Source organism: Anopheles moucheti, chromosome 2, assembly GCF_943734755.1.
Source record: "Anopheles moucheti chromosome 2, idAnoMoucSN_F20_07, whole genome shotgun sequence".
NCBI classification, from domain to species: Eukaryota; Metazoa; Arthropoda; class Insecta; order Diptera; family Culicidae; genus Anopheles; species Anopheles moucheti.
Genome location: NC_069140.1, coordinates 50,727,322 through 50,748,883, shown reverse-complemented (window position 1 = coordinate 50,748,883; position 21,562 = coordinate 50,727,322). Strand labels below are relative to the sequence as shown.

Sequence of the window (21,562 nt, the reverse complement as noted above, 5' to 3'; positions counted from 1 at the left end):
AACTATGGTGCCGGTCGGAAGGGGTTTAACGATAGGTATCGCCCGGGTAGAACATGTTGCCCGGCTTTTGTGAAACATTATCTAACCTACTTTCCGACCATCTGGTTCCGGGTGGAGGCAAAAAACAAAAACAAAAACCAACAATTCCAACCCAAAAGCGGTCGATGTCACGTACGGCAACTAAGGTTATCCTTCCGGGAGGATTCAGGCGAAACAATACTACCAATTCAGTTGGTTTTTATTCTTCATTTGTAATGAACGCACAACGTAGCAAAAAACGTGGGACTAGATACACATTACGGTGAAAGGGAAAACTTTCGTTTTAACAGCGTTCTGCTGCTAGACCGAATAGCTTTAAATGAGTATTAATGAAGTTCAGCCACATGAAATAGGCCTTTTTAGAAAACTACTTATCGTCCTTTGGAAAATAGGGTAACATAAACGTGAATTTCATAACGTTGGACATATTATATAAAGCTTAAGGGCACGTACATTTGCTAACAATTGTTTATGCGATTTGTAGTAAATAAAAATCTATTATTATTTCAATAATTCGCCTCCAAAAAGCTGGCATGTAGCCAGAAAGATTCTTACGATAAAAAAAGGAAGCAACTTCATCATGTATTTAGTCTATTAAACGAACATTCATTTCAATCAACATAATTACGAAAAACTGAGTGGAAACGCAATACCATTTATCATGAAGTAATGAAGAACGGCAAATGCAGAACTCTTTCCCTTTTCCATCCCGAGCAACACCCTTGAGAGCATCATCGTCTTCACTGGCTGTAATGACCGTAATGCTTACCCCAGCGTCACCTGCCTGTTGGTGTGGATGCGATTGGAGTAGTAGGGAGCACTAAACTATCCCTTGCTCGATGCCATATCCAAGCCTCAACCGGTTGCTAATGATAGTTTCTTTCGATACAACCCCGGTTGGGCGGTGATCGCGGTAGTGGTAGAGGAAGCGGTGGAAGCAGGATTGCGACAATCGGCATGTGGCTGTTTCTCGGTCAGGGTCAGAGCGATGGCAAACGAGCGCTTAGAGCCCGTTAAACCCATTCTAACCCACTAGCCTACTGTCTTGAACCGTGTCGACAGGCGCAAAAGATTGGAGTTCAAGTACATTAAGTTGGATTAAGGGTAGAATTTTTGCTAATTTAGATTACAAATTGTTTTGAGAAGTAATTATATTACATAGAAAGACATTGGAAGAAATATTAGATGCTTGTTTCTTTTTTGTTTTTGCTACTTTATCTCAAACAGCTTAAACTTGCCTCGAGTTACAGGCCAAACAAAACACGCTTTGTGATGCTGTTGGCTGCATTCATTAGACAGTGTTTCATGCGCAACGGTTTTGTCTGTATAGAGCAGTCCTTTTTAAATGACACGCTTACAATTCCCCACTCTGTACGCCGCCGCAACGATCGTTGATGATGATATTGGTGTGACATTTCAGTGTCCCCTGATGTCAACGAGATGCGTCGTTGGTCCTTCGACGGGGTTTTTGTCGTTCTTCGGACTTTAATTCGATTGAATAATGAAACGAACAGCCGACTGCGTTCGTTTGTTCGGTTTCTCCCGATGCGATTGTTTGTTTTAAGCGGGTATTTGCACGAAGACGCGTGCCCGGGTAGGTGCACAAGGGTGGATGGCACTCGGCCGGTGCCGGTGACACACTATTTTTAACCCCGAGCAGTGGTCGACTGCTGCATCCGAGCGAGTGACATGAGCTGCTGCGCTACTTTGCGATTGTGACCGGTACTAACCCAATCATGCAGCTCGGTGAAGATGGGACGTGACCGAACCGAAAATCGACATGACCGTCCAAGGTGGCCGTTAGCGAAGAAACACAAGCAACATAAAACACCGAACGAATCGATGAAAGATCCACCGGGCACGAAAACGGCAGCCAGCGACAGAAACAGAAACACTGTTCGCTAATAACATTTGAATAAAACTTTCGAATCAAGTCCAAGGTCTCAGGCGGATACGGCCGTGAGCGACGACCGGGCGCGTTGATTGCGTCAACGTTCGTTAGGGCCGTTTGAAATACCGGCGGTACCAAAAAAAAAAAACGTGATCAAGCATAAAGCCAGACTAGCCCCGTTGCATTGTTAGTGGTGCAATGCTGGTGGCGGGCGGGCAGTGGTCGTGTTTGCTGCACTTTTAATAACGACAACCCGACGACCGTTCCACCGTAAAGCTTATCCACGACACGTGCACAGCGTTTAATGGTTGCAGCACCGGGATTGACATTTGGGGAAGAACGCAGACACTAATCAGTATGCCCGAAGGGTTGCGTTTTCACGCACACAAGATGCAAAAGTGTGGACGTATTCTCTGATCAGTAAATGTTGAATAAACTTTAAATTATTATGCAAAAATAATCATAATTATTATAAAATACTACTGTTTGTAATAAAACAATATTTAAAAGAGTAATTTTAGGCCACAATAGCACTCATCATCACCAATCCTCGTGGATCGAGCTCATCCGCTTAATGGAACCGAATAAGCAGTCAATAACCGTGTCGAAGCGAAGTATGCAGTGCAATAAAAGTTATGAAGAGATAAAACCGCCATGTAATCGCATCCACAAGGTACCAGTGGTGTTTGTTTTGGTTACTTGCCCCACAACATTACAGGCCGATAAATATTACACCATCGATTCGGGGTGAAGTGCCACTGTCAAGCTTGGCACCATAAAGCGTTACCTTTTTGTGTGTGGATTTCGTGGTCATAAATGAAATGAACGCTTTCAAATGGTTTAAAAGAGTGGATCTTCCATTTCCGGTACTGCAAGGGAGGAAGCTTGACAGGGAGATGAGTTCGAAGCGCGACAATAAAAATTACACACTCTGTCAGAAGTAATCAGAAAGTTCTGCCCTTTTTGCAATTGTTCTCGCGCGGAAGTTGCATGTGTGAAGGTACGCGGCGTTGATAGTATCGCCCTGTGAAGGATGGTGGTGGTGGGGACCATGTAAGGTGCGCAGCCACAGCATCAAAGTTGGGTGCAATAAAAACCATGCCCATTGCCGAGCATGATTGAGACAGTTTGCGAACGGTGTGAGATGGAGTCGAGTTCAACCGACCGAATATCCGACGATTATGATTATTATTGCGGGCAACCACCAGGCAGGAACGCCGTAGAAGGCGGGTTGTAGAAGGGAGGGTAGAATGATGCTGGTGCGGAGGGCAGCAATCCGACCGAGTTTGGAAAATGATTGCCATTACGAGCTGAAGTGTGTGATTGTGGCTTTAGCACGTTGATTTGCAACAATCGCTCACAGACAGTTTATTATCGTGGGTGTTTGTCCTTATACTTATCCTTCCGAGTTTTATTACCACCTTGCAGAGAGAAAGCCGAAACTTTTTCTCTGCACTGGCAATTATTGAAGAAGAAAATAGGGAGACGGTTCCTCCGTAAGCTTATCTGCAACTATTTTTGCACCATCAAAGCAGTGTTGGTGGCAAAAGTTTTTTAACGAAGAAACTTTTCCAACTGATGGGAACGATAGTTTGGCAATGAGAACAGCTTGACTCTGTGGTAGCCAATTAATGGTAAATATTGTACCACGGAGACCAAGTAACACATCTCCAACAGGCCAATCAAGCACCCGAAACATGTCCATCGAACACAATCATTCGTCCAGTGACGTGACACAATGCGTGGTTGGAAAGTAGGAAAAACCAACAAAGTGTCTCTCGACCATCTTACTCACCTACGAACGGTGCAGGCAAAGTGTCGAACCAGTGTTTCGTGAGTGGTTATGTTTCGATCTCTCAATAATATGTGGCCTTCATTGATCGTACCAACGATACTGCAGATATCTTGTAAAGATGAAGCTGCTGCAGATATACAGTTAGCAATACGGGAAAATAAAAGTCAATTGCTGGCTCAATTGGGCTCAACAAAAACACAAAATAGGCCACATTAGGGGCAGTGATGCTCGACATACTTAGTGCAATAATCGTTTTGCTGACTGCAACAAAAAACCACAGTGGTTTAATGCAGAATAGATTAAATGTTTTGCAACACAGTAATAATTTATTGAACTAAATAGTAAGTTACAGTGTTTATTATTTCACCTTTTGCAACAGGAATGTTACATAAAAATTTGGTAAAATTTATGTAAATTGTAAATATCAACTTCCAATTTATTAGTCTAGCATAATGTCCTGCACTTTTAAGCATTCATCAATTGAGGTAAATGATTAAGAATTTTTATGGCTAAAATAGACACAGTTAGCTAGGTTCATTGAGTTTTCAAAAAACTTTCTATCAATAATTGAAACATATTTTCGGAATCGTTAATTACAACACCTTATAATACGAGATCGACAAGAACTTTTAGTTGAAATTTCAACTCTACTAAGTCCATTCCAAACACGAGTAATATTCAACGCAACTGGAAAGTCTGTCGAGATAGGTTACTATTGGAAAATGTGGAACAGTTACACTTACAAAGAGAGAAGATTTAGTGCCGCAAATCCGATTCGAAGTTCGATTCGAATTCGAAATTCGAAGTTCGATTTAAATTTAACGATTTTAATTGACATAAGATTTTCCAATGTTATTCTGTTCTATATAAATAAAGAACTGAAAGAAAAACAATATAACAATATAATAAATATTAATAGTAATATTAACTATTAATAGAATATCGTATGCGAACAATACACAACAAATTGTTAAAAAATTTAAAAGAATTAAATCTGTTTATGTGCGGTGGCGCCATAAAAAGCGCCATACTTTAACCACAGCCAAATCTGCCCTAAACGATTCATTTCGACCGGAACAAGCGCCTTCTGAATGCTGTTGGCACGGCATAAAAAATGAAATGCACATTCGAAATTTGCACCACACGGCGTAAAGAACAACTTCGGCACGCAGGGGGGCGGCAGCAGTCTTAATGCTGTCGCGTTTTTATGGGTTTCAGTTGTGTTTTTTTTATGCATTCTTTCCTTTTTATAAGCATTTTTCATGTTTTCTAACGACAACTTCAACCCGTACCGCTGGTAACGGAAACGGAATTTCGGGTACCGCAGGTGAGGTGCCGATGCTGACTCCAATTTCGTTTGCCTGATGGCTTCATCACGAAAGATTTAACTTCAATGCGCGTACGCGTCCGATCGTCTCCGTTGTGCGTTGCGCGGCGTGTGAAGATTACTGTGCGGAGCACCGAGAAATGTTTTGGCAGTACCGAAAACGCGTAAGAGCGGTACACACTGTTTTTTTTTGGTGTGCTTCTTTATGCGCTCGTAAATGTGACTGGCTGGGCGCGTTATTATTACTTTTATTGCGCACACCGTGGGTGAGGTGTGCTGTGTAGGTGAATGAAATCAGACATGGGAGAGAGGGAGGTATCCTTCCTCCCTCCTCCCGCTTCTACTCACTCTACCCATCCCGGACAGCTTTCCCTTTGGGAATTGGGAGTTGGTCGAGGTGGAACCCCCAAAAACGAGGTGAAGAAAAATCTGATTTTATGCTCACTGGTCATGGTGATGATGATGAAGGCGATGATGGCGGTGGTACTGGCGCTATGAGTAAGCTGAGGCTAGAATTGGGTGTTTTTTTAGGGAGGAATTATTTTTAGATCGCAGCATTGGGCATGTCGTACCGTCTCTAAAGAAATGGCAGGTAGAGAGGCGGAGGAAGTCGATCGTTCTCGTCCTGTGGTTATGAGTGTCCGGTAATTGTAAACGCCGTCCGCACTGACGGTCATAAGGAGTCTGCGCTGACCACAGTGATGATGATGATGAGCTGGTTTGGGCTTTGCTTGGTAGATTTGATTTTACACACGTGGACACGTGATTATGATTATGTTTGCTGTTTTGCATATACAAAGAATGAAATATTCTTTGTGCCTTGAAACGATCGTGAATTTAACATTTTCAAAACCACGCTTCTGTTTCAGTGCATAGCGCAATCAAGTTTCTGGTAATTAATAGCACCCATAAAAACCGCTCACCCACATAACGTACAGCATTTATGAGCAACTAACAGGCTTAAATATGTTTAATGGATGGAGAGACGAGAGGAGCAATTTATCAAGAGCGTCTCCCGGTTCTGCTTCCCCCAGCGGTAAGGTACTGTAGTGTGAAATTATGAACACACACCCGAGCAATTTCCCACATTAGCGCACCCATTAAACGCATCGAATGTTGCCCGCGTGGCGTCAAGAGCATCGAGCGATACGGAGAGAAATTAAGTATGTTTCAACTTCTACTTTTTGCCGTACGTAACTTCTTAAAACCTCTCACCTCACAATCTTATCCCGGGGGGGTGGGCGAGTGGGTTGTCGAACAACTTGACAGAATCGTTTCAATATTTTGGGAGCAGCAAAGGGTTGGGCGTATGGTGTCGGCGCGATCACCCTACTAGTGGATCCCTCCCCTCTCTTGATCGTCTGCTGCGAAACGATCGGGAAACGCCGACAGTGAAACTGTTTGGATGATCGGTTGCGCCGTTCGCTCAAGTTTCCAGATGCCCACTGGATGAAAGTGATCCAAACACTTTCCGATCGGTTCTGCTTCGACGTGGAAGAACCGAGGGCAGTGTTGCTTCTTCTTTTTTTTCCAATTAACAAGCTAGGTGGTGAATGAAGTCAAGAACCCCCGTTTGATGGATGGATTTCATAAAGAGAACGCAAAAGAAAAACCACCCACCAAGTAGCAAATAAACCGATCCGAAAGGATGAGAGGTTAATGTGAGGTCTTGCTGTAAAGTATCGTAAAATGAGCTTCTCTTGCTCTTTCTGTTTACTCTCTTCCGCTCATCCTCGGTGTCGTTTGCATCCACGAAATGGATGTTAATTGAAATCACATGTTTTCTTTCGGTTTTTGATGACGGTATTTGGCTGCTAAAGCATGCTAAGCAGGAATTTAAAAGGATGAAGCAAAACTTTTATCATACAACATTTAACATTTCAACTAAATGGCTCGCTTCTAAACGCGGACACTTAAATTCCAATTTGGTTTGCAATTTCTGCAAACAGATAAAACAGGATCTTCTCCTCTTGACCTTTCCAGAAGCGTCAAACCGTTGCTAGATCGATACCCTGGTGACTCTTTGCCCCTGGTGGCCCATTAGAACACCTTCGGTGGATCAGTAAACCCATATGCCACATTTGATGCTCTTAACCGCCACTCCACAGCCACACGGTGGGCGCACTCGAAGAATCGCCACTAACAAGATGACGTTTTATGACGCCACTTCCGGTGTACTCTGATCTCCCCGTGGGTACGGTCGGAAGGACAAATCTCAACCCCGGGTTTATTGCCGTGCGCAATGGTGGCGAGATCCCGGCATTTTATGACACCTCCATCGCTGCTATACGGTCAGCAACACTACATTGGAAGATGATATTCCCTGGGGGTCAGTTTTGGACATTTGCAAGATTGGACACGTGTTGGAGTGTTTTTTTCTTCTTCTTCTTCGTCTGTACAATCGGGATGGACCGTAATCATTTTCTTAAAGGTGGTAAGAACATTCCGTAGCGGAGATTTCCAATTTCCATGCAGCGAGTAGGTGTCACCCGAGTGTCACTCAGCACACACGCACACAGTGGAACATTCGCTCTCATCACCACTCACCATGGAAGCAGCCGGGACTAATGATATGAAAATATTTACACATCATCAGTAGTGGATTCCCCATCCACGGGTGTGGGGGGAGTTTTGCTTCGTTTGGTAAGATGCTTCCCGGGTCATTCGCCGACGGAAAGGTAACTTTCTTTTAGGAAAGGAAGCAACACAGACCTGAAAAAAAGGGCGAACATGAAAGTAAAGGCGCCCTTTTCGCCGAACATTTCACCGAAAAACCTGGCGTCGTTCCCGGCTGCGGCACGTCAGAGCAATTCACTCTAATTAGTCTCCAAGTAGGATGTGTGTATGTCAAGCTCGATGATGGTTGCGTGTGCTGTTTTTCTTTTGATGGATCGCAATTTAGAGATTACATTTGGTGACGCGCCCGCAGCAAACAACTTCGTTTGCTACGTTTGGGTCCATTATCATACAATTGCAGGGGGTTTGGGATACGTTTGATAGTAGCACAAGGGAGCAGCTAGTATATAGAGCGAAATGTGATACTGATGGATTGACTGTTGTATATGAATGTACCATCCATATCAGTTATATGACTACGTTACTGCAATAATATAACAGGTTGGCTGATAATTGTTTGGTCTAACACATAGATCGCGCTAGTAGATTTAAATCTATATCATATTTAGTTTTTGCCAACCTTAAAACGAGTTCTGTCCAAATTTAACAGCACTCGGACAATAACCTAGTAGGCTAGAGCATTTTGTGTGACGCTACTTTTGTGCTTTGAGTAATCATGGAAAAGAAGGAATTTCGCGTGATCATAAAGTATTGGTTTTTGAAGAGGAAAAATACAGTCGAAGCTAAAAATTGACTTGATGAAGTGTTTTTGGACACTGCTCCACCAAAATCAACCATCAAATATTGGTATGCTAAATTTAAACGTGGTGAAATGAGCCCTTAGGACGGTGAACACAGTGGACGCCCAAAAGAGGTGGTTACAGACGAATTAATGTTTTCGTCAACAAAATCAACAAAATTATTAAAAGCAAGCGTAATGTGAAGTTGATCGAGATAGCTGACACCCTAAAGATGTCTAAGGAACGTGTTGGACATATCATTCACGATTATTTGGATATGAGATAGCTCTGTGCAAAATGGCTGCCGCGTGAGCTCACATTTGACCAAAAACAACAACGATTTGATGATTCGGAGCAGAGTTTGGAGCTGTTTAAGCGAAATAAATCCGAGATTTTGCGTCGATATGCTACCATGGATGAGTCTTGGCTTCTTCACTTCACTCCAAAGTCCAATAGACAGTCATCCGAGTGGACTGGACGCGATGAATCTGCTCCAAAGCGGGGGAAAACGCAACAATCAGTTGGCAAGGTAATGGCGTCAGGTTTTTGGGATTCGCAAGGAATAATCTTCATCGTCTATCCTGAGAAAGGATAGACTACTATATCAAGCTATTGGAGTGTTTGAAGGACGAAATCACCAAAAAACGGTCACATTTGAAGAAAAAAAAGTTTTGTTTCATCAAGACAACGCACCGTGGCACAAATCAGCGAAAACAATGGCAAAAATTCATGAATTAGGCTACGAATTGCTTCGCCACCCACTGAATTTCGTAGATCTGGCTCCCTGTGATTAATTCCTTTTCTCAGATCTTAAAAAGATGTACTCTGAGAAGAAATTTTCCTCGGATGAAGAGGTGATCGCCGAAACAAAGGCCTTTTTTTGCGGCAAATGACAAATGCTACTACAAAAATAGTAACCAAAAATTAAAAACCGGCTATAATCGGTGTAACACCCTTAAAGGGATGTATGTTGAAAAACAAATAATAATTTTTCAAACGTGTTTTACTGTCATAGGCCAAACAATTATCAGCCCACCTGTTAAGTCTGACTATTTGTGGTAAAATGATGTATAGAAATAGTAATAAAGAAATGACAGACCCCGGAGCAAGTAGGTCGATGTGTCGAGAAGAATTGTTTTGGCCTAATACATCTCAAATAGCGTTTTGCCTATCTCATCTTTTAAATATCAGTAGCAAGGGAGCAAGAATTGATTCTCAGACTACATAGAACGTCCTCTTCTGGTTCTTTTTGACACTACAACACTTACTTCCCAGGAGGTGGGTTCAGGGCCTGCTAGCATTAGAAACAATAGTTCGGTCCGGATGAGATTTTGGTATCGGTAGCATGGTGTGGAAACGTGCATTACTACCGCTATACCACTGAGACACATACATCGAGTAGGGCAAACAGACTAATAAGAATGCTGACGAATTTAAAAAACATATACATCCCATAGTCTCAAACGGAAGGTTGAAAGGTAAATTGTCGGTAACTAAATGCCATCCCGATGCTAAATGTCATGCCGATGAGTTCCCTCATCAAAGCACCAACTCACCAATTGCTGTGCTACACTCGAGGTGGGTGAAAAATTATGGTCGCATAAAAATCACCATTCAACTTCCTGTATCGTTCCCCGTTTGTTTATTTTTTTATATGCAAATCTCTCCTATTTCAGAGGTAAATTTATCACCGCTCTCGAAGGCCAGAACACGACGTCGGGTGTGCAAATTTCCGGTATCACTGCATTTCCCTTTCATACCGCACGTTCGACGCAAAGGAATCACTTCATCATGCAAGCCTGCACGAATATGCCTGTGTAGCATGTTCTCAAGCACTTCCACGACGTTATCGCACCCGCAACACGGGACAAACCCCGAAGAAAGTACACCTTTTGCTCAGCGAGCCAGAAGCAGGACGGATGTGCGCTCGAGCGGAAAGCTTCCGACACAATGGCAGCACTAAATGAAGGCGCACGGTTTGGGCAATCGGTATCCCACAGGAAAGCCGTCCTGTTTTCTTCGTCATGGGCTCACTCATTGATCCGTTTTCAGCCAGCAAGTCGTGCCAGTGGGCAGTACCTGTACGTTCGTGTTTTTTTTTCTACTCTCGATTTTCTACCGCTGAGCCTCGTTGAAGTAGCGTGCTAGGTGCTGGATTGGTGCTGGAGCGAAATAAGGAGGCTTAACGGTGGAAGAACTTCGCCTCGGCCACTTCAAGCACCAAGGGTGAGTTAACATCTATCCTTGTTTGAGAGCCCGGCCGACGGTTCGTCCGACACATCCACCGCCAGTGGAACAATTGCAAACTCCGAAACGCAGGAAGTGATTAGAACTGGCCGTGCTGGCGGAAGTCTTCCTCGGTGGGGGGTGGATGACTGTTGAGATGGGTTTTCTGCAGCTTCTTCCGCGCACTGCAGGTATGGCACGACCTGCTCGTCAGCAGAAAATAGCAAAACCACCAACCAACAAACCTGCGAATTCCGCCGGGACCGATGTGGCGGTTGGTTCGGTGGAATGGTTGAGTGTGGGTTCTGTGTCTATTTTTAAGTCCCTTCGAGCAAAACGGATGTGGTGCAGGTTCGAGAGGCAAGGTTTGCCGTGCCGGGAGTTGTACACCCAATGTACGTATGTCGACGGTTCCTACGCAGAAGAAGTTAAGGTACGGATGGAAAATGTGTCGTGAAAGAATGAAACCATCCCGCGTCGGGAAAATACGCCCGCGCGTCGCTTGTTTCGGTTGTGCAAAGGCAGGGGTGACTCTTAGCGGTGACTCCGACAGGCAGGTATAGGCGACAGGCATCGTCAAACCGTCAGTGTTTTGCGATACATTGTGGAGCACCGAGGTACTAGATGGATGTGGGTGGCATTCGATCAAATTGTTTTTCACACTACCTCTATGGATATATGGTCTTGCCGCTTCCACGTTTCTTCACTCGCGATGCCTTTGTGGAAATGCTTTGTTGGAATTCGAACCGATGTGTAGTTTTTTTTTAATGAAATTTCTTTTCAAAGCAATCGCCGGATCAATGCACACAAAACAGAATAAAGGAAAACAGTTTTGATGTTGTGGAATTCTTCGTACACGTACGCAAACTGGAGACTGTGGTAGGCTCTTTTGAAGAGGAATGGTGGCATCATGGTTTCTTTGAAATAAAATTGGTCCTGCAGTTCGCCACCAGCAACCGTGCACCAGGCTTCATTAAGCATCCTATTTATCAACATTTGTCGCACGCCGAAAGCTCTTCCTGTCCCTCATTCCTATTTTCATCGATACATTTGTTTGGCCATCGTAAGGCACATTGCTTTTAATTTGCCCACATAAATCAACACAACGCAACGCACCCGAAACGGATGGAAATGCCTCAACGAAGCTGCCCGTTTTGAATAAACAAAGCACGGTGCTCTTTGCTGCGTGATCGATGGGCACCCCAAGAAACTGCAATTTGTTATCGTTTGCAGCATTCGAAATGAAAATATGCTCATTAATTTATGTGTGTGTGTGTTGCAATGGGGCAGGGGAAGAAGAGGAAGTGCTCCGGTTAAGTGCATCGTTAACCTTACCTAGAGAAACTGTTTTAATCCACAACGTGGCGCGTGTTTTGCAAGCTTCACTGTTTGATGTTTTCAGCGTTGAACGTAAACATGGAAGGTTCTACTTCAATTTTTTAGCTACTTTATATAGGCAGAAAATAAACACAATATTTCGATAGTTGCACGATCAAATTCCGCGTTCTGGAGCCGATAGCAGTAACATACGCAAGCAAAATGAATGCTTTCTATTATCTGAAGCGTTCTTGTAATCCCGCAATCATTTTTTTCCTCTCTTTGCACAAAGCGAGCGGCTCATGAATGGTTGATGATTCAATTTCTCCGTTACCGGTAAGAGAGTTGTACATATTTTATATTAATACGGTAAGACTGCCACAGTTCGATTCGTTTTATTCAAGCATTTTTTGTTTCTATTTGGAGATTAAGCTTTACGTTGTCTAAAGGGGGATGTGCTCGATTCTTACGATTTCTACCGAATTCGTTTTTTTAGTAAACTTGCTTCTGCTTCCAGAAAAGGATTAGTCTTTTAGAAAAATTATTCTAGAAAATTCTAGTCCCATAAATCTTATCGCATTACAGTGTCAAAATATTACTTGCTGGCAAACAAATATATTATGCAATGAATTATAGTGACAAGCACTAGAATCTCCAATTTACAACCATTAATTTAAACAATACACCGTAAATTGTTGCGCAAAATGAACACATTAGAGGTTCGTTTTTTTTTTGTTTTGCCTGTGTAAACCATTCATTCATCATAAAAAAAGCGTAGCACTGTGTTCTCGTTGTTACAAATGCAATAAATGGCACCGTTAATGGGAATCAATTATCAATCGCCGTTTGCGCTGGCACGTGCACTTACAAACTTGCGCGATGGACCGTACATGCTATAATGGCTTGCGTCGCACAAATCGCTGTCAAGGCGGACGAGGCGAACGGAACGCGTTGCAGCGTTGCAGTGGCCACAACCATCGATATCGACCATTGGGGGCAAGGCCACGCGAGTGGAAACCTCCTGCCGGACGATGCAACGCGGACATTCAGGCACGGGGTACAACAGTTCTGGGCCGGCTAAATGAACCACACACCGGGCAGTTTTCGTTCGGAAGCGACCTTCACGAACGGCACCAGCTTTGCTTGTAGGTATGTTGCGCGTTGCAAGTTACTGTCCACAAGGAAAAGCCACAACTTCAGAGCCCCGCGTGTGACAAAAGGTGCTAAAACGTTGCTGAGGTCGGGACCACAGGTACGGTCTAACGATCGCAATGGCTTCTGCTGCAAAATTACTGCAGCATATGAGGGATGGCAATAAAAAAGAAAACCGTGAGCCATTTTTAGCACGTTATTTACTTAGAACAGATTTACACTTCATGGCACATGGAGGCGCTGTTCTGCTCCTTGTAACAAATGGGAGTGTGTGTGGTACAGCGTGCCATAATAATACCATGCGACTTTTTCTTGGCGTCGGAATAAGTTTTCTTTCCTTCTAACATACCCCAGCTAATTTCAATCGAGAGCTTGTTACTAAACAGAAATAGTTGTTAAACTTTGCTCTTGTTCTGTAAAAGGTGCAATACTAAAACTATTCAACTGGCATCGCATACCCTCTTCGAAGGCACAGGCACCTAATTGAAACAAATGGGTCAGTGATAAAAGCGAACCATCATTCGCACTCGCGCACACCAATTTTCACCTGCCTTGTTTCACGCATACGCGAAGATCGCGGTAACATGAAAAAAAAACAACAAGCACACACACCTGCAAAATACACGCCCGGCAATTAGTAGCTGGTCGCAGTTCATCGAGCATCGCCACTTTCAGTGCGCTTCATTGAAGGGCGCGTACGAGAAAGTGTTACGGTATGGTACGGAAACGAGAGCACGAGAGCGAGAGCGTTTTATTTAGTTTGGGCCACGAAAATGCGTACCAAGGCCAAGACATTGCCGCGTTTCACCCCCGCGGGTACGGGGTGCTGGTGTGTTTTCCACGTGCGCGCGTGTGTGTGTGTTCCGCCCTGTGCGCTTAACCTTCTCGTGTAACCGGGCCCGGGGAGTGGCAGGCATGTGAGTCTTTACTGGTTCCCCAGCACATACTTGTCTGTTGCTTAGTGTTTTCCCATTGCTTTAGTTAGCTATTTGGTGACTGATGGGTGTATGGGTTGAAATTCTTTTGCAAGTGGTTTGACTTTTTGAATACCAAGTTACTCGTTTGTTTAATTGCGGTGGATTGAAGCCAGTAGATTTAAGCTGATTTTAAAAGGATTTTTATTTTGGACGCTGAATTCCATTTAAGAAAAATCTGTTTAAAATTTCTTAAGTATAAATTTAAAATAAGTTAGTCGTTTAAATCGCATTGCTCAAAGTGTAGTTGATAGACAATTAGCATGTCTTTTATGACCCGCAAAGACTGACAGCTCCCCATGGTGACAAACTGAAAAATCGAGTGTTTCTGCCATTCGAGCCAATTTCGATGCGTAATTGTGCTACACCCTCGTTCTCAAGCGTTCGAACATCAATCACGCGTCGGCGAAACACTAAATATCGGAATACACGAGTGAAGCAAGCTAATCGTCAATTTATGGGCCTGATCTCGACCTTTGATATGTGTGTTTGTGTCGCAGGGGGTAGAGAATTTGTTCCACTTGTCGTACGAATTGAGGTCATTAAGAAACAGTACCGCAGTAGGGTTCTCGCAAAAGAGAGAAAGAAATCTATCCCAGCCCATTTGTAGACGAGCAGTCCGAGCCACGTGAGTTCCTGTGATCTTGCAGGTGCAGTGGAAAATGGTCTACTGCTGCTGCTGTCTCATAAGTGGTGTATCTCACGTTACGTTTCGCTTCGGCTATAAACTAGACGTGGAAAATCCCTTTGCGAAGAAAAAAAAACTGTCCCCGGACGAAAGCACGGCAAGGTGCTCGGGGCGTTCTGGCGCTGACCATTGCGAAGGAAGGTAGCTTCTATTTTTACAAAATGCGTACGATGAAATTGCTTCGTCTCGTTGCCATGGGTGATGTGTGGTGCTAACCTGGTAGGTGAATAAATTCCAACCAAAACGACGCTCGGGAGGACGCCAGGACCCACCACCACACTCGGTCCGATCGGCAGGAATGCTCGGTTGTTGCACGGTAATGCTATTAGAGTGATTATTCTACCCCAGACGCGAATACCGACCGTACCGAGAAGCCCCCTCCGTTTCCCAGCCACAGTTTCCCAGCCAGACGGGAAGGAATTTCACATCGGGAAGGTGAACCAAACGGGCGAGTATCTGTCTTTCTGTTTTCGCGTAGAAAATATCAAAACCATCGAATAAATTGTCAAGTGGCCAACGTGGTCCGTGTTCTAAGCGCTGTCTAAACGGGTAGTTACCTAATAATCATTACATTCGCGCAAGTGAAAGGAATAGCCATGGTAATATAAAAAACCAAACGCGGTTCTACCTCAGCATAGCAGCTTGAGGAAAGTGATTATAATAATTCACAAACAAACGATGGCTTGAAGTTATGCAATTAGGAGCACCAGCCACTGATGCTATTTTGAATTGTACTTGAACATTTACACAGCAGCCAGCAGTTGGTGAGCGGTTTGTTTGTTTGGGAATCAAATGATGATTGCCACGAGCAACCGTGCAACGTGTTTGTGTTGCAGAAAGCGTGTTGATAAACGGTTAAATTGTTTGTTTACTCTTGAGAAAGCAACAAAAAAAAAACGAAATATTGTTTACTACCTTTGAGAGAATTGGGGCATTCGTAAATAATGTAAAAAAAATCCCTCAGCTCATTCCTCCTTTAATGTAAATGGTTTTGATCAGACTTCCGAAACCATCTCATTTTTCATGTCCAACATCTCTGCTAGCGAGTTTCCAGCAAACTCACCCACCCAGACTGGATTTTAGCCATCTTCCTTCCCGGCTTGCGTGCTTACGTTCGATCATTATCACATCACAAACATTCGTTCGCCCTTTTGAAGGAGAGCGCTGCAAAGCGGAACGAAAACGTTCAAGCATTCCGGCCCAGATCTGCAACCATTTCCATAATCCGTGATATTTATGGCGGGTAAGGTTGCGGAAAAGTCAATGGCAGCAGTGACCGGCGCTCTAGTGCAGTGCAAAAAGGTTTGCACACACCCGCGCATATATACAGCGTGAGGCATCGTGGGGGGCAGCATTTCCATCTGCGCATCTTTTATTCCTTTAGTGATCCCTACCTTCGAACAGTTCCATTGCGTGGTTCAGTTGTGTGACCGTCCTGCTGGGATCAATGTGCGCATCGGGAGACTTACCTGTGAGGGTTGGAGAGGGAGAAACAAGAAAAGAAGAAACAGAAGGTAACATTAGACCCGTTTACGTAATATACTCGCGGTATTGCGTGTCTGTTCTATTTCTTATACATCCATACGCGTTGGGTTTACAAAAATAGCAGGTGAATGAATGGTAAGGACGGTATCCCCGGGAATGGAATGTGTCCGGGATACCGCTGGACCGGCGCGAAGAATCAAGGTAAGCAGCGGTAGAGAGCGGCGCAGGGGAAAAGCGTTTTCCCGGTTGGCCGACTTTCGTCGGTTGGCTCGGATAATCTTCGAAACCAACTAACTCCTCCCAAAGCAAGGAGAAAATCGGTTGAAAGGTGGGAATGCGATGAGCAGGAATGGAGCAGCAGAGGCTGAAAGATACGAACAGGGAACTAGGGCAACGTTTTCGGGGTGGCCCAACCATTCTTTCCCACGTTACGAAAAGGTTAGCGCTCGACGGTTCGGACCCGCTTCCGACCTAGCCTTCTGGGCGGAGTGCCCCCGCAGGGGATTTTCTTTGGCTGCTGATTTTGTTTTCCTGCCGCTTGCTTGCTAGGTGGTTCATTTATTAGATTGCGCACAAACAAAGGCGGTCCTGTAGCGAGCGGTCAGTAAGAATAATGTGAGAAAATGCCAGAGGAGAATAAAACATAACGGTGTGTGTAGCGCTAGGCCAAACCAGGCTCGTTTGGGCGTGCATTGATAGAAAATTCTATACAGAAGAAATATTTAGAATATTTTCATGATGCCTTAGCAAGCGAATTAATGTACAAAGAGATAAATGAAAATGCATAACAATTCATCTGATCCACTAAAAGTTTAATATTTTACGTTCAATAAAAATAAGAATAGAATGGAATGAAAACATTGCAATAAAACCAAATAAACGAGACAACGAACCATCGACACTGGCTGTGCTTGGGTCAACAAGCAGCAACATCGCTACGTAAACGTGTTTGCTGATACAATTGCAGCATCGTACGTTCTTTTCAATCCTAACAAAACCCGGTCGTCTCACAACATAAATTCTTATTCCGGTGAAAGTGAATGAATGGACTAACGGAAAGGAAAAATGAGAATTTGCCCCCCCCAAACCCCATCCGCTCGGTTCATTTACATATTTTATCATGAATAACAAAAAAAAGTTTACATTTCAACAATGTTCCCGTAGTGGATGGTTTCCGCACGAGTTAGAAAATACTCAACCAAAGACACTGGGCCGGCCGTGCGGTACTACCGGCCAATGGTGCTTGGCACAATAATAGCAACGAACATAATATAAGCAAATTGTATGCGAGACATGACGATGATCATGGTTGGGTAGTATTCTAAACTTTTATTTTTCCACCCAGAATGTAAATGAAGATGTGCGTAGAAATACGGACGGACATCCTTACGCAAATAAACCGAACGGGGGAGTTCATTTTACATTTTGCTCATTGCAGGTCGAGGAGCGATGGGAAGCATTTACAGAGGGTAAAATATATTTCCCACGAGACTAATGAAGAACTATGGCTTTAACTTTTGTTGTTAAAAATGGTTTATTGTTTTACGGCAGCATTGAAATAGTGTGCTGCTTGTGAAGTTTTCTATTCTAAACAACACTTTAATATTCAACTTATACCCGAAATAGATTTTAGAAAAATAAAACTGTAAACGAAATAATGAAATATATACTTTGTGATTTACTACCCGCAGTTAAACACGTTTTATTTTCCCATTACACGATACATTCACCATGAAGCGCTGCATGTAGCATCCAATACAACGTTCACATTTTAGTTGGTGAATATCGATCAAACGATTTCGATCAGAAACATTTTTCGGTGGAGTAGAGAACACGATAAAACAAAAACACGAACCACTTGCTACGACAACAACAAAAATGACAGCAAAACAACAGTCGTGGCGGATGTCCGCAGTGCCAAGCGCGGTAGGGAAGTTATCAGTAACTGCAGCAGTATTTGTTACACCCGACCGAATGAAACGTAAAACACAACACAATCTCCAATTGACACTTGGGCACGGATTTCGTCAGAAGTGGTGAGTAATTATTATTGCCGCTGTCACCCAAGGGTTGGGTGAGACTGGGAGGGTTTGGGATGGAAACGGGATACGGAGGACAAAACTGCAACACTGTGTTGGCAAGCACCGATGCCGTCGGCATACTGGCAATTGATATCGATAGCGTTTTTATTGGAATTAGCTAGGGACAATTGTGGCAGCATCTGGCACGGTTTCATGACGATTTCATCGTTCTTTCATTCATGAATGTTGCGAAAAGCATAGATAAATACATCCGCACAACACACATAAATGTATGCCGTTTTAGTATTGCATTGATTTCCGTGAACTAATAATCGAACAAAACTACAAAAGTTTTGTTCGTGTAATACTAATGTGTCCGGTGTTTAATATTCGAAGGATTAGTGAGGTCGGTAGTTTTGGGATACCAGGCGCCTCCACCAACTGTGCAATGGAATAATTAATTTCTGATTGACGTGTGAGTAAAATGCATTTATTGTAGAGGAGATACAGGAGATACAAAATTGCTTCCTTTAATTGATACAGTTTTGCTATCAGTTTTACCACAGTCGAATAAATAAGGTAAATAAATAAGCCTTTCTACAGGATACCATTTACCAGCCACTGGGCGCCTCCATTATGTCTTTATCGGTAAATATTTGATTTGCTACACTTACAGAGCGCGGTACAGAAATTAAATAGACAGCCGCAATCGAAGGAATGGAAATGAATGGATGTATGTTAAGTTTGACCACACTCAACCACGCTAGATCTGTTTCGTCACAATGAGTGCAATCTTTCGAAATGAGCGCAGAAAGATGTCCTTTTTATTGGTTTCATGACGGGTTTACCGTGTACGTTGCGTATTGAATTAGTCACAGTGCATTTTTAGGATTTTTCCCATAAGAACGTCGGCAGCGAAATGAAAACCGTCCATGACATGTCAGACGTCAAGCTACAATCCATCAGCGTGTTAAAACGAGACGAGCACAACGTGCGGTACAAGACACCTTAGCGCACACCTCGAAACCTCGTGTCAAAATCACTCTTCTGATGCATATCATTATCATGAATCTCATAACCAAGCCGCAAAAAAAAATCGTTTTAAACAAAAAAGAAACGAGAAATCTGTCAACGAAGTCAACAATTCCCAATCTCGCTGCACGCCTGTGCTCGTGCCTCGATGGTATCCGTTGAACGTATAACGCATCGGAGGGAGCGAGCAGTGACATCTTCACTAGCACTAGAAAAACACTGGCCCTATCCGTCCATCCGTCGGTGTGGAACGGATGGAGCGGTGAAACAAAAACTAGGCCATCAAGTTCGATTTCTTCTGCTCAACCAATTGAACAGTGTGACCCGTGTGTGGGTTGTGGTTTGAGTGAGCTAAGTCCTGTGGCAGTGAGGTAGACCGGCGGACTAGAGAAACAGAGAGCCGTGGCAAAACAGACGCTGCCCGATGCGTGTGGGACATTTTCACTCACACCAGACCGAATATTGGGGGACGTGTTTCTGAACTAAGCCTCACGTTGGTGCTGCTGCCGCCACGTGTTTAAAGCGCATGTGCTTCAGTTGTTGTTTTTCTTCAGTAATGGACAATGCAGTAAAAGAAGTTTTATAAAAAGGAATAAGATTGGTGTACCAAAGGAAACGAAGTTTATGAATATCTGATAAAAAGAAACCTTTTTCTTAAATCATTACTTTACTCCCACATAACAGCTTTTTAACAACTCCCACAAAAAGAATTGCTACTCCAGGATGAACTAATCTAATATAAATAAATCTTTGTTTTGTAGAAGACGATAACACGCATAATGGGAACACAGAACAGTAAAGAATATCCTGAAATAGTAAGGTCGTGCCAGTAGCCCCAAACAAGAACAATGGTTTAGAAAATCGAATAGTCCTTGCTGCTGTTTACTGCATCGCTTATGTAACGGTGCGAGCAGAATTATGAAAGGAACCACTCCAACATGCACTTCCCATTCACTTAAACACACACCCACACATTAGAGCCGTTCGTTTATGTGGCCGGGTGGAAATTGTAGCTATAACCACTTTACAGTCCACCAGAAAAACTGTGCCATGACCTGAGCTGGTCGCAGATTTAGAGCAAGCAGCTTCGGTGCGCTGTAAATGGATTAACGCAAAAGGGGCACGACACCTCCTCGAGGCGATACACAGGCAGGAAGGCTAGGGAAGCATTTTGCTTAATGAGCAGATCGACTAAGGACCTACTACCGCTTAGTAACATCGGCATCGCGTTTGAGAGATGCATCGAGTAGCAACCGTAAAGGGTCATTAATTATGCTGAAAGGACCGAAAGATGATGCATAGAATGAAACGAACAAAAAAACAATACAGGAAGATAGAACACGTTTCCTTGGCGTGGTCGAGAGAAAAGCTGTAGCGAGTGATGCTACACCGCACGGTTTATCCCTCTATAATAACTACATCTATACAGCAGCAACCTATTAGTGGCCGCAATGGACTAAACGACTGCTTTTTAACAGCGTATCATTATCATAATCACTTTTACGCGATGAAACGATTGAGAATGTTAAGATCGGGTTGTTAAAATCAAATTTCAAGAGCAAAATTAATAGCACATGTAACCCGTTGGTAGTTTGGCTTGCTTTTACGAGCATAGTAAATTATGTACAATTTAGTGTTACATCCATAACTCAATGAAAGCTAATCAAAACCACCAGAACATTCGTGATCCTAAAGGCAACGGAATAAATGGGATTGGAATGAGTTTTTAATGGTAGCACGCTGACGTGAGCGCAATGCGGAATTGCGAAAAGCATTGGCTGTGGAAAGAATGTTCCCTTCGCGGTAAATTGTTGTAACAAAATAAGTGAAAGATTGCACATTTTTCTGGCCGTATGAAAGTCGTATAAATTTAAGAAATGTGAATGAACCATTCCTTCCAATTTCCGCTCCTAAATGAGTTTGCAATGGAGCAATATGTACATTTGAAAGTATTTCTGTTTGACCGCTGGTGTTTGTGTCTAGATGAATGTGTCCGTTGCTGGCTCTGTAAAGAATATTTTTCATTTGCAGTAGATTGGCCAGAAGTGTTCGTTGAATGCAGGATGATAAGATTCAATGACTCCATTATGCAGTGTTTTTTTCATGTCATTGTTCGTAGGCGATGGTTTTTCCATAGCTAAATACTAAGGACTTTTAGTACACGGGATGATAAACGTGATAATAAACCGATAAACATGGCGGGCGCGTGTTGCAGAAGTGATAATGGTGATGGCGGAAGTAATAGTAAAAGTTTTTAAT

General features: G+C 43.4%; 1 protein-coding gene across 3 annotated transcripts in view; it reads right to left on the bottom strand.

Annotated features, from left to right (window-relative positions):
- The window catches only part of LOC128299886 (RNA-binding protein Pasilla), a 76,702-nt gene that overhangs the window by 17,929 nt on the left and 37,211 nt on the right, over window positions 1-21,562 (bottom strand). The window contains exon 2 of one of the 3 annotated variants that reach the window (XM_053036018.1): window positions 16,160-16,234. The exons of the other annotated variants lie outside the window; for them this stretch is intronic. Coding sequence (XP_052891978.1) covers window positions 16,160-16,234 — 75 coding nt within the window. The remainder of the gene's footprint in view (window positions 1-16,159; window positions 16,235-21,562) is intronic. 3 annotated transcript variants of the gene reach the window in all.